Consider the following 12,872-nt stretch of genomic DNA (forward strand, 5'->3'; position numbering starts at 1 on the left):
GTTCTGTTTCTGTCTTGCTCCCTCACGGTCACAGAGTGACCTTGTCCGATGCTGATGTTCTCTGAAATTGTTTATGTTCAACAGAATACCAAGGCCAGCTCCCAGATGTCCAGGGATGTATAAATTCAATGCAGTTTAAACCTAAATTTCCAGTTTTGTGTTTGTTTTATGTGAGAACTTGAAAAAATATATCTAAGTTGGGTGTCTGAACAAATAAACATTAGAGAAGAGCTGAGAAACCAAAGAGAGAAATCTAAAAGACTGAAAAATGTTGGTAAATTTGACTACAAAAACTTAGTGTTTGTCCTGGGTGCAATGGCTCATGCCTGTAATTCCAGTGTGATTTGGGAGGCCAAGGCGGGCAGATCACTTGAGTCCAGGAGTTCAAGACCAGCCTGGGCAACAGGGCAAAACTCCGCCTCTACCAAAAATACAAAAATTAGCGACATGGTGGCGCAGGCCTGTGGTTCCAGCTACATGGGAGGCTGAGGTTGGGGGATGGATTAAGCCTGGGAGGTCGAGGCTGCAGTGAGCCAATCAAACCACTGCACTCCAGCCTAGGCGAGTGAGACCTTGTCTAAAAAACCAGACAAACAACAATAAAAATAAGTCTTTGTCCAGCAAAAATCACCTTTACACAGGTTTGCAAGACAAACCACAGATAAAACATTTTCAATGCATTTAAGAAAAGGGTTGATGTCCCTAATAAACTAAAAATGAATAACCTACCTACTAATCAATATAAAAAGAGTATTTTTCAGAATCGTTTTAGATTTTTACAACGACATGTGCCATTAAAAACAATAAAAGAAAAAAACCCGGCTGGGCGCGGTGTCTCACGCCTGTAATCCAAGCACTTCTGGAGCCGAGGCTGGAGGATCACCTGAGGTCAGGAGTTTGAGACCAGCCTGGCCAACATGGCGAAACCCCGTCTCTACTAAAAATACAAAAATTAGGTGGGCGTGGTGGTGTGCGCCTGTAATCCCAGCTGCTCCGGAGGCTGAGGCAGGAGAATCACTTGAACCCAGGAGACAGAGGTTGCAGTGAGCTGAGATCGTGCCACTGCACTCCAGCCTGGGCGACAAAACGAGGCTCTGTCTTTAAAAAATATATATAAATAAGAAAAAGAAAGAAAGAGGGAAGAAAGGGAAGGGAAGGGGGGAAGGCAGGGAGGCAGGGAGGAGGGGGGAAGGGGAGAGGGAGGGGGAGAGGAAGCGGGAGGGGGGAGGGGAGAGGGAGGGGGGAGGGGAGGTGGGGAAGGAAGGAAGGAAAAAGACAAAACACAACTGGAAAACCCTAGGACTTGGACCCAGGGAAAGCGTTAGGGGTAAGGGGACTACACTTCCCGTGAAGCTCCGCGGCGGCTTCCCGTGAGGCTCCGCGGCGGCTTCCCGAGAGGGCCTGCGCGGCTTCCCGAGAGGGCCTGCGCGCCTTCCGCGCAAGTTTCAGCGTCAGCCCGCGAGCCCTGGCGTCGTGTAGGAGCGAAGATGGAGAGCGGCGACGAAGTGGCCATCGAGAGGCACCGCGTCCACTTGCGCTCCGCCACATTGCGCGACGCCGTCCCCGCCACACTGCATCTACTGCCCTGCGAGGTCGCGGTGGACGGGCCCGCCGCGGTGGGGCGCTTCTTCACGCCCGCCATCCGCCAGGGCCCCGAGGGTGAGCCCTGCGGCCGGACTACGGCTCCCGGCAGCCCCCGCGCCGGCCCGCGCTCTCCTCATCGCCTGGGCTCCTGGGGATCGTGGTCCGTCCGGAGGTGGCGGGAGGGCAGCTCCGGGCTCGGCCCCAGGGGCTCGGGCCCTGGGCCTAGTGTGGGTCCTGCCTGAGGCCCTTTGCGCCTCCCGCTCCAGGACTCGAAGTGTCGTTTCGGGGCCGCTGTCTACGGGGAGAGGAGGTGGCGGTGCCGCCTGGCCTCGTGGGATACGTGATGGTGACGGAAGAGAAGGAGGTGTCGATGGGGAAGCCAGACCCCTTGCGGGATTCCGGGACTGACGACCAAGAAGAGGAGCCGCTGGAACGGGACTTCGTGAGCAAAGGGATAAGGTTGAAAGGGGGTGCGGGCGGGAGCTGTAGTCCCGATGCTGAGCCAGGCCCCTTCCCCAGGACCGCTTCATTGGAGCCACTGCCAGCTTCAGCCGCTTCACCCTGTGGGGTCTGGAGACTATCCCTGGCCCGGATGCCAAAGTGCGTGGGGCCTTAACTTGGCCCAGCCTTGCGGCAGCGGTGAGTAAACAAGGAGTTGCGTCTTGCCCCCGGGTGGATGGGCTGGGAAGCACAATTGCGCAGACAGAGCCTGGAGGATTCTACTGGGTAGTGTGTGGGAAGCGTAGCTCCCTGACCACTCTTCCTAGCATGTCTAGAAGGGGTTATTCTGAACAGCTGGGTCCTTCCTCGGGTATGGGGGCCAGCCTGCCGCCCTGTCTTACAAGTCCAACAGTAGAGGCGACTCCTGTTGCAGATTCACGCACAGGCGCCCGAGGACTGAGAACCAGAACTTGAAATTCAAAGCTGCGATCCCTTCACAGCAGTAAACCAGCTCTTTGGAACCACTGATTCCATCATCCCAATAAAGGAGCTCTTCACAGCACCTGTGAGTCTGGGCGCCTTAGAGCCCCTAAGCCAGCATGGGCCCCTTCCCCCTCCTTCCCCCACGAACTTTGCATGGCTCTGGCATATAGAAACAATTTATTTATTGCCGGGGGCAATAGGGGTAAGAGAAGCCAGAAATTTTTGCAGCCAGCACCCACCCCACCCCCAACTTCTACTTTACAAAAGAAATTTTTACAATCACCAGCCCTCTGTACAGAGCTCCCCCACCCCCCATCTCACTGTACACAGCTGCCTGGCTCCCTCTGGTCCCTGCTTCAGAGCAGGCCTGGGCCTGTGGCCAGCTGACCTTGGAGTTGGCCTGAGCCTGGAGCTCGCCTTGGTGCCGGGCACCGATGGGCCCCTGCTAGGCCTGTCCCCTCCTTTTCGAGCTGTCCTCAGCCCCATCTCCCTTAGACTGCTTTGTGGGAGCTGCAGCGGGGGCGGGGTGGGCTATCAGCCCCAGTCCTGCTGCCATCTTGGCACTGCAGCGGGCAGTGCCCGGTCACCACTTCCCCCTCTTGCTCCAGTCCTTGGGAGTGAAGTGCAGACACTTGGAGTCGATCCGCAGGAGCCGCTTGAGCATGGCCCGCTCATGGCCATCAACGATGTCCTCTGACAGTGTGAGGATGTACTGGCCCTGGGCAGAGGAGATGGATTCAGCAGGTGGTCAGCCCACAGGGGCCTGCACTCTGCATCCCACATACCTGTCTCCCCTGCCTGCCTCCCTACCTTGTAGTAGTTGATGAGATTGAGGTACTGCAGAGTGGAGATGACATCCTCCTTCTTGATGCTGGTGATTTCACTTATCTCACTGTGGGAGAGCAAAGGTCAGGTTCCCTGAGGACCTTCATCTATCCCCAGGGGCCCCGAGAGAGTGAGAAAGCCCAGCAACAGACAAGCCATGCCATGTACCCCCAGGTAGGCAGCGCCAGGCTCACTTGATGGTGATCTGTGGCCTCTCCCCGCTCTCCGACTTCAGCCCCATCAGGATCTCCAGGATGGTCTGGGACCAGTAGCTTCGATAGGATAGGAGGCCAAGGTCTGAGAGGGGCTTCTCAGGGGTCCCTGTTTTCCCTTCCACTTTGGAGAGTTCATAGCCTAAAGCAATGGAGCAGGAGAGGGTGAGTAAGAGGCCACAGATGAATATAAGCAACGTTTAAAAACACAGGTCGCCAAGGCAGGCTGCCTAGTTCCCATCATGGCCCTGCCACTTGGCAGTTCTGTGCCCTCCACTTCTGTGCCGCAGTTCCCTGAGGAAGAACTGAGTATTCACTCTTCCCGTGTGCTGCGCACAGTGGAGGGCGTGAGGGCACCGAGAGCAGCAGCTGCAGTCAACCATGAGGGTGATGAGAGGCCAGTGAAGGCTTACGGGCGGGGGATGCAGAGAAATGGCTCATGGGAAGAAGGTGCCTCCAGTTTTCCTTTTGCCATCCCAGGCTCCGTGTCTGGGCATGAAAGGAAGTGGAGACAGATTCCTGTCTCTAATCCAGACCTGAGAATGCTTGAATTCTCAAAGTCCTCCTAGCTGGGATCTTGCGAGTGTCAGCTGCTTTAACACCTGAACGGCCTGACTGGGTGGTTGTGAGGATGCAAGGAGAAAAGGTGCACCAAGGTGCTTCCTAAGTTGGGGAGACCATTCCTGGTAGCCAGGTGACTGACCCCCACCGTGGCTCTTTCCCTCCAACTCGTGCAGATAGCTGGGCACTGGGAGGCTGTCCCCAGTGAGATCCTCAGACCCTGCACAGCCCTGAGTGGCTTCACATCTCTCGGTCAGTGTCTTCATTCTCCTCAGTCAGGGACCTGGGATGTTTGTTACTTCTAGAAGCCCCTCCTAACCCTCATAATGGACCTTAGCCCCTTGCTGGTCCCACTCACATCCCGTCTCCATTGCTGTCTGAGCTCCAAGACTGAGTTTCTTCAAGCATCCACTTGTGCTACCAGGCTGAGAAATTCTGAGGATGTGACCCCATCTGGGCATCATTTAACCAATAAAATTTCTTGAATGGACCATAACCTTGATCAGGTAAAGCCTCTGTGTCTTCACCAGGCCAACAGCTAGAACTTCCTCCTTGTTTCTCAGATCAGAGCTTGGTTATTCCAAGTGAGTGGTGAGATAGAATGGGGGGTGATGGGGAGTAAGAGGCTGGGAAGAAGGGGCCTCAGGGTTGGGGAGGGCCCTGAAGAGCCCATGTGTGATGAAGGTCAGAGTTCCTTCTGGCTTTAAGAGACTGACCTCACTGGACACAAGGAGCGAGGGACAACATGCTTACGTCTATCTGCTGACAGCATTTTGGACACCTGCCTGCAAGGCTCGGGACAACTGGGGACATTAGCCACTGGTCCTTGCCCAAGGACTCGTATCATGGCACACGTTACCAGATACATGAGCACCAGCGGCTCACTAACCTTCTGCCCATGGCCCCAGGCAGCAGCATGTAAGTCAGATTTGGGGAAAGCTGAGTGGCACTTAGAACCCTGGCCAAGGAGCAAACTGGGGGGCTGAGAACCTACCCCAGATAAGCAGGGCAGTCAGCCTGAACGGAGAGAACCCCGGGAGAGTGCCACTGTTATTTCTGGCTGGCTCCCCTAGAGGCTGGGCCGCACAGCCAGGGTTGAGAATCACAGTAGCCTGGCACATCTGCCCGTGAGGCACCGATGATGGGTCCACTACCCCCTGGCCGCAGCACACATACTCACTGAACTCGATCAGCAGCTTGCCGTAGCCCCGGCGCTGGTAGGGAGGCAGGGTTAGGATGCAGGCCACATTGTAGTCTTCTGTTGATTCTTTCTCCTAGAAAAGGGGGTCAGGTGAGTGTCAGGGAAGGGACCTGGCTCAGGACAGGGCACAGGGACAGCTTGGGCAAGCACTGACCTTGGAGAAGTAGCCCACGATGTGGAAGCCCTTACAGTCGTACTCCGTCATGACGTAGAAGAGGAAAGGGTCTGTATCATAGTACAGTGTCTTATGGTCAAGGAAACACTTGGCCAAAAGACACAGGTTCTGGGAATAACTCTGCAAGAGAAAAGACTTGTCACCACTCTGGGTATCCCGCCTTGAGCCTGGTTCAGGGTCGACCAGGAGCTTCACTGTTCGTGCTATGCCCCAGGCTGATAGGTGATGAGTGTTCTTCCCTGGCTGGGCCTGACCCACTCCACCAGCCTGCAGCTTAGGCAGCAGAGCTGCTCCTCAATGTTGAAAAGCCTGTGTGCCAGATGTGTGATGGTATCTGAGTGCCTCCCTGCTCAGTCGGGCAAGTTTCCCGCCCTGCTCCGCACACCTCCATCTAAGCCTGACCAGGAGAGACCAACCGCCTTTTAATGTTTTTTAACAGCAGACAACAAACTAATGTGTCCAAAGTCAGACTCTGACCACAGCTCCTCAGAGAAGGTCTCTCCCTATCTGACAGTCTTGGGAGTCTAGCTGTTAAAAAACCTAACATTCTACATCCACAGTCACACCTCCTGGGAACTGATCTGCTACTCTACAACAGAGTTGAGGAATTCTGGAATTTAACAAAGTAACTGCCTTAGGGGTTACCCCAGCAAAATTATGAATCCTGCTGCTTTACTTCTGCACACAATTTCTCCCGCATTTCAGATATTGTGGGGTTTTTTTTTTTTTTTTTTGAGACAGGGTCTTACTCCTGTCACCCAGGCTGCAGTGCAGTGGTGCAATCATGCAATCATGGGTCACTGCAGCCTTGACTTCTCAGGCTCAGGTGATTCTCCCAACTCAGCCTCCCGAGTACCTGGGGGTTTCTCCATGTTGCCCAGGCTGGTCTCGAAATTCTGGGCTCCAGTGATTGGCCCACTTTGGCCTCCCAAAGTGCTGGGGTTACAGGTATGAGCCACTGTGCCCAGCCAGAAATTGCTTTTTATTTATTATTATTTTTTTAGACGAAGTCTTGCTGTCGCCCAGGCTGGAATGCAGTGGTGCAATCTCGGCTCACTGCAAGCTCTGCCTCCTGGGTTCAGGCCATTCTCCTGCCTCAGCCTCCCGAGTAGCTGGGACTACAGGCACCCACCACCACGCCCGGCTAATTTTTTGTATTTTTTAATAGAGACAGGGTTTCACCGTGTTAGCCAGAATGGTCTCGATCTCCTGACCTTGTGATCCGCCCACCTCAGCCTCCCAAAGTGCTGGGATTACAGGTGTGAGCCACCGCACCCAGCCCAGGAATTGCTTTTTAACCGCCTGCTGCTGGGTACTGCCACTTGGATGCCCAGGTCCACATTAATAATTACAGAACGGTGGTTAACACAGCATCTTCATCACCTGAGCTCTGTCCCGTGTAAGAGCCTTCCCTCATCCTCCCTTTTCTGCCTCCCAGTCAGAATGATCTCTGCCTTTCACAAAGACTATCTTTGTGCATCCATGCCTACTCCTCAGAACACCACTGCGAGAAATCCCCTCAGCCACTTTGTCATCCACCAAGGCTCAAAGGTAATCCTCTATGAAGCTCTGCTGACCACCTCCTTTGGGTCCTGCTAACCTACCCTCTGTTTCATGACAATTAGGACACTGGGAGCTAGAGGTCATTGGTATGTCTGTCTCTCCCATGGACTAAGCTGTCAGAGAACAGAGACTGTCTCATTCCTGGCTGCCAGCACCGGCCAGACAGCAGGAACTCAATAAAAATGGGCTGGACTGATCTGCTGGCTTGACTGGTCAGTGTTTACCTGAGCAAGAACAAGCTATCATAATTTGATTCACCCCAGCGCCCCACTGCCTCTCAGGCACTAACCTTGTTCTTACGTCCATCAATCTCAAAAAAAGAGATGGTGCCCTTGCGGTAAATCTCATTGCCTGGAGGATGTCGTAGGTCGCACTTGGTCTGGGGAAGAGAGGAGGATCAGGAACAAGGGCAACGTGGTGCTGGGAAGGCAGCCTCCCTGGACCCCTCATACCAAATGACGCTGAAGACACTTGAGGCTACGGCCGTACTTGAGGCAGAACTCGCACAGGTAGAGGACAGGCAATGTGGTGAGTTCCTGTGGGTACGGGGAGAAGTACCACGGCTTGAGGCGGTGCCGGCCCAGCTCAATGCACTCAATGTTCTTCATCCGGGTGACGATGTCGTCGTGGCTTCGGTCAGACACCAGGCTGCCAGTCATGCGTGGTGCTGACGGTATTCCATCTGAGCTGTCCTGGGAGTCCTGCCCAGGGCCAGTGGAAAATACCAGGTTATAAGAGACAGCTCAGCAGGACACCACAGCTCATAGCCCTTTGACAGGTTTCCTTCAAGCCTTACAACAACCCTATGGGGGAGGTCCCATGATCCCCAATTTCCAGATAAAAAATCTGAAACCCTAAGGAATTGATGATGTGGAAAAGATCACCCAATGACCCTGCTTTTGAGATGGAGTCTCAGTCTGTCGCCCAGGCTGGAGGGCAGTGGCGTGATCTTGGCTCACTGCAACCTCCGCCTCTGGGGTTCAAGCAATTCTCCTGCCTCAGCTTTCCGAGCTGGGATTACAGGCGCCCGCTATCACACCTAGCTAATTTTTGTATTTCTAGTATAAACAAGGTTTCACCATGTTGGCCAGGCTGGTCTCAAACTCCTGACCTCAGGTGATCCGCCCGCCTTGGTTGGACTCCCAAAGTGCTGGGATTACAGGTATAAGCCATGGTGCCCGGCCCCAATGACTCATTTGAACCATGTTCTGCCTGTCTCCTAATCCCACCAACACTAGCCTTGCCCACCACCCCTTATTTTTAAACTCATCACTAAATAACTCTCCACCCTGCCTGCATCCCTTCCTTTTCACCCAGCTCCCTTCTGCTGCTCCCCAGACCCACCTCATCAGTGCCCAAACAATTCGATTTTCGCTTCCGTCCTGGCTGGGCTGCCACTGCCCTACGGGCTGCTCCATTCTGCCGAGACAGTAGGAAAAGAAGGGATGGTTATGAAATGAGCCTGAAAAAAGCCACCAGAAGGTAGAAGAGAGGAAGGGAACACGAGATGGTTTGGGGAACTCACCTGGGGAAAAACCGAGGCCGGGGCTGTCTCGCTGGGCACTGGAGTTGCTGGTGAAACCACCTCCACCTTCCGTTTCTGCAGAGAGAAACCAACAAAGGTGGGTCAGAAGGTAGAGAAGGTGGGACCTGAGAAGAAAGCAAGGTCCCTGGAATTGCTGAGGGTACCGTTGAGCGGTGGTTGGGCTGCAGGCAGGAGCTGGAGGAGAGCGGCTGGTCAGGCTCGCCACCGGGAATGGCCTCCCGCTCCTTGGGCAGGTTGAAGCGGAGTGTGATCTGGACCGGGATTGGCAAGGTCTTCCCGCTGGCCTGGGCCGAGGCCGGCTGTAGAGATAGGTCCAGGGTCTTCCTCTGGGGCGGGGATGGCAGTGGGATGGGGAAGGGGAAGAGGGGTCCCTCACCTCAAAATTATCAAACCCCACCCTCGCCTTCTGAAGGACACAGGACTAGCTACTGGACTCTGGGAGCTATATGTGCAATTTGGCCCCCATCCTTTGCAAGATGAAGTCAGGGTGAGAGGGAGCCGCCTCCTGCCCATCCAGGAGCCCCTAATGCCAACAGACAAGAGAAATAGGAGGCAGGAGAGAAGAGGTGAAGTGGGGGACCTACTCACCACCTCTCTCTCTGGAGAGCCGGGACGGGACCCAGGAAGTCCGTTCTTGGTGGGGGTCTTGGCCTCTTTCTTGGGGAACTGGATCTTCTTTAGGTCCAGCCGCTCGTGCGTCACCCATTCATCCAGACGTTTGTTGACTGCAGCAGTGGGGATGGCTCAGGACAGAATGCCAAAGACTGTCCCCCAACCCTACCCTGATGTCCCACCTCAGGCCCAGAACTCACAGTCAATGTAATGGACGTAGAAAAGCTTCCGGCCACTGATGTCCTTCACGCTCAGGATCTCGGCCAGGGCTATGAGAATAGCATAGACAGGGGCCTTAGACGGGCCAGGCTATGAGACTCCACCCTTCCACGACCTGAACTCCACCCCCAGGCCGGATCCCTAAGCTCCAGCACTTAGGTCTCTCCTAAGCCTCCTTCAGTCACAAGTGCCACCCCTTTCCACGCCCCGCCCTGTACCTCTCGGAGCAGCTAAGAGCCACGCCCCTTCATCAGAGTATCTGCGCCCCGCCCGCCCCATAACTCCAGAGGCCCCTCCCCATCCCGGGGGGTCAGTTGACTCCCTCCCGCCCCTCGCCCTCAGATTCCTTAGCCCCGCCCCCCAACGTCACTCACGCCACTCATCTTCGTTGTCCTGGTTCCGCCGCAGCACGGGTAGGCGGCAGCCCTCGATTATCTCCCCCTGGGGAGACAGCGCGACGCCAGGGTCGGCTACTGGGGGGCCTCGGGCTCTACCCACCTCCCCTGGCTCCCTCCGCCCCGCCCCGGGCACCGGACTCACCACCTCCGCCATCTTCCCTCCCTCCACTGCCACTTCCGGCCCCTCTGGGAGACGTCACTTCCGGGACCGAGCCCGCTGTGGGCCCGGGCCTCACGAAGCCCCTGTAGAGGGGGACCTTTGAGAGACACCGCGACCCAGCTGCAAGGGGCAAGACTGCCCCTGTGACTCGGGGGAAAACGGAGTGTTACAAGCCTCAGGCCGAGCGCTAGGTGGAAACCCCATAACATGCACAGCGATTGGAGGGCTACTGAGTCTGTCACGTGACGCCCACCGGGTGCGACGCTGGTCACGTGAATGCGGAGCGGATCACGTGGCAATACCGTTTGGGTTTTGACGGAGGGAAGTCCTCGGGCGTCTCCTTGTGGCGGCGGGAGGTGTTGCCGGGAGTCAGCTGGGCGCGAGAGGCTGGAGAAAGGAAGTGGGCCTAGAAGGGCTCGAAAGCTCCCCCAAGTCTGTGGGCTTCATTCTGTAGGCAGGAGGACTCAGGGAAGATTCCTAGCTTTATTTTGTATATTAGGCTTTTTAAATTTTTATTTATTTTTGAGACGGAGTCTCGCTCAGTCGCCAGGCTGGAGTGCAGTGGCACGATCTCAACTCCCTGCAACCCCCGCCTCCCGGGTTCAAGCGATTCTCCTGCCTCAGCCTCCCGAGTAACCAACTAATTTTTGTATTTTTAGTAGAGGCGGGGTTTCACCATGTTGGCCAGGATGGTCTAGATCTCTTGACCTCGTGATCCGCCCGCCTCGGCCTCACGAAGTACTGGGATTACAGGCGTGAGCCACCACACTCAGCCATATTAGGCTTTTTTTTTTTTTTTTTTTTTTTTTGAGACAAGGTCTGGCTCTCTCGCCCAGGCTGGAGTGCATCCAGCGAGGCACAATCTCCGCTCACTGCAGCATCCCCCTCCCGGGATCAAGTGATCCACCTCAGGCTCCGTAGTAGCTGGGACTACAAGCGCGCACCACCAAGCCTGGCTAATTTTTTAAAATTTTTGTGTAAACAGGGTTTGGAGACTGGGCATGGTGGCTCACACCTGTAATCCCAGCCGCCTCCAGTCTAGTCATGAGAAAAACATCAGACAAATCCCAATTGAGAAACATTTTACAAAATACCCCATGAATATTCCTCAAAACTGTGAAGGTGTCACCAGTGGAGGGTGTCCAGGTTCTTGGCGTCTAAAATAATTGGACAAAACGGCTGGGCGCGGTCGCTCACGCCTATAATCCCAGCACTTTGGGAGGCCGAGGCGGGCGGATCACGAGGTCAGGAGATCAAGACCATCCTGGCCAACACGGTGAAACCCTGTCTCTACTTTAAAAAAATACAAAAAATTAGCTGGGCGTGGTGGCAGTCGCCTGTAGTCCCAGCTACTCGGGAGAATGGCGTGAACCCAGGAGGCGGAGCTTGCGGTGAGCTGAGATTGCGCCACTGCACTCCAGACAGAGCAAGACTGTCTCAAAGAAAAAAAAAGAATTGGACAAAATGCACAAACAAAGCAAGGAAGGAATGAACGATTTATTGAAAATGAAAGTACACTCCAGTGTTGGGGCCGGCGGAGCACAGGTGCTCAAGGGCCCAGTTACAGAATTTGTTGGAGTTTAAATACCCTCTGGAGGATTCCATTGGTTATTTGGGATACGCCATATGTAAATGAAGAGGATGAAGTAAAGTTACAAAGTCATTTAGGGTGTACACCCTAAGGAGAGGATACTTCCTGTCATAACTGACGTGTGAATCGGCCTTATATGTTCCCTGCCTCCAGACCCTATTTTCCTGCCTCAAAGGTGGCTGAACATGGTGGCTTACACCTACAATCCCAGTGTTACAGGAAAGGGGTCCCCATCCAGACCCCAAGAAAGGGTTCTTGGATCTCGTGCAATAAAGAATTCAGGGCGAGTCCAGCACTTTGGGAGGCCAGGCAGGTGGATAACCTGAGGTCAGGAGTTCGAGACCAGCCTGACCAACATGATGAAACCCCATCTCTACTAAAAATACAAAAATTAGGCAGGCGTGATGGTGCGCACCTGTAATCCCAGCTACTCGGGAAGCTGAGGCAGGAGAACCCGGGAGGCGGAGGTTGCAATGAGCCAAGATCAGGCCACTGCACTCCAGCCTGGGAACAGAGCAAGACTCCGTCTCAAAAAAAAAAAAAAAAAGTATTCAGGGCGAGGCCATAAAGTGAAAGCAAATTTGTTAGGAAAGTAAAGGAACTCAATGCTGGTTGCCTATTTTTATGGTTATTTCTTGATGATATGCTAAGCAAGGGGTGGATTATTCATGTCTCCCCTTTTTAGACCATGTATGGTAACTTCCTGACGATGCCATGGCACTGGTAAACTGTCATAGCACTGGTAGGAGTGCAGCAGTGAGGACGACCAGAGGTCACTCTTATGACCATCTTCGTTTTCTTCGGCTTTCTTACTGCAACCTGTTTTATCAGCAAGGTCTTTATGACCTGTATCTTGTACCGACCTATCATCTCCTGTGACTTAGAATGTCTTAACCGTCTGGGAATGCAACCCAGTAGGTCTCAGCCTCATTTTACCCAGCTCCTATTCAAGATAGAGTTGCTCTGGTTCATGCACCTCTGACACCGAGGCGGGTGGACAACTTGAGGTCAGGCGTTCGAGACCAGCCTGGCCAACATGGTAAAACACCGTCTCTACTAAAAATACAAAAGTTAGCTGGGCATGGTGGCATCCGCCTGTAATCCCAGCTACTCAGGAGGCTGAGGCGAGAGAATCGCTTGAACCCAGGAGGCAGAGGTTACAGTCAGCCAAGATCGTGCCACTGCACTCCAGCCTGGGCAACAGAACGAGACTCTATCTCAGAAGGAAAAAAAAGAGGCTGTGTGTGGTGGCTTGCTCCTGTAATCCCAGCACTTTGGGAGGCCAAGGCAGGCAGATCACA

General features: G+C 54.4%; 2 protein-coding genes across 14 annotated transcripts; one reads left to right on the forward strand and one right to left on the reverse strand.

Annotated features, from left to right (window-relative positions):
- Positions 1–1,095: 1,095 nt before the first annotated feature.
- Positions 1,096–4,602, forward strand: RNASEH2C (ribonuclease H2 subunit C). Its single transcript, XM_054440660.2, has 4 exons — positions 1,096–1,659; positions 1,851–2,026; positions 2,104–2,223; positions 2,459–4,602. The coding sequence occupies exons 1-4, from the start codon at positions 1,488–1,490 to the stop codon at positions 2,483–2,485; spliced, it is 495 nt and encodes a 164-aa protein (XP_054296635.2). The 5' UTR covers positions 1,096–1,487; the 3' UTR covers positions 2,486–4,602.
- Positions 2,667–10,278, reverse strand: KAT5 (lysine acetyltransferase 5). 13 transcript variants are annotated; one of them, XM_054440656.2, is made up of 14 exons: positions 9,963–10,278; positions 9,797–9,863; positions 9,404–9,472; positions 9,180–9,316; positions 8,735–8,890; positions 8,571–8,645; positions 8,390–8,464; positions 7,498–7,746; positions 7,335–7,424; positions 5,462–5,602; positions 5,287–5,380; positions 3,528–3,687; positions 3,319–3,400; positions 2,667–3,226 (listed from the first exon to the last, which is right to left on the reverse strand). In XM_054440656.2, exons 1-14 carry the CDS (start codon positions 9,972–9,974, stop codon positions 3,092–3,094), a joined length of 1,542 nt encoding a protein of 513 aa, XP_054296631.1. In that variant the 5' UTR covers positions 9,975–10,278; the 3' UTR covers positions 2,667–3,091. The 13 variants fall into 13 exon arrangements, with proteins under 13 accessions (XP_054296631.1, XP_054296630.1, XP_054296634.1 ...); XM_054440655.2 differs by having other exon boundaries at positions 8,735–8,917; positions 9,963–10,166; XM_054440659.2 differs by lacking the exon at positions 8,735–8,890 and having other exon boundaries at positions 9,963–10,255.
- Between the last annotated feature and the right edge of the window lie 2,594 nt (positions 10,279–12,872).

The sequence above is a fragment of the Pongo pygmaeus genome, chromosome 9 (assembly GCF_028885625.2).
Source record: "Pongo pygmaeus isolate AG05252 chromosome 9, NHGRI_mPonPyg2-v2.0_pri, whole genome shotgun sequence".
Classification (NCBI taxonomy): domain Eukaryota; kingdom Metazoa; phylum Chordata; class Mammalia; order Primates; family Hominidae; genus Pongo; species Pongo pygmaeus.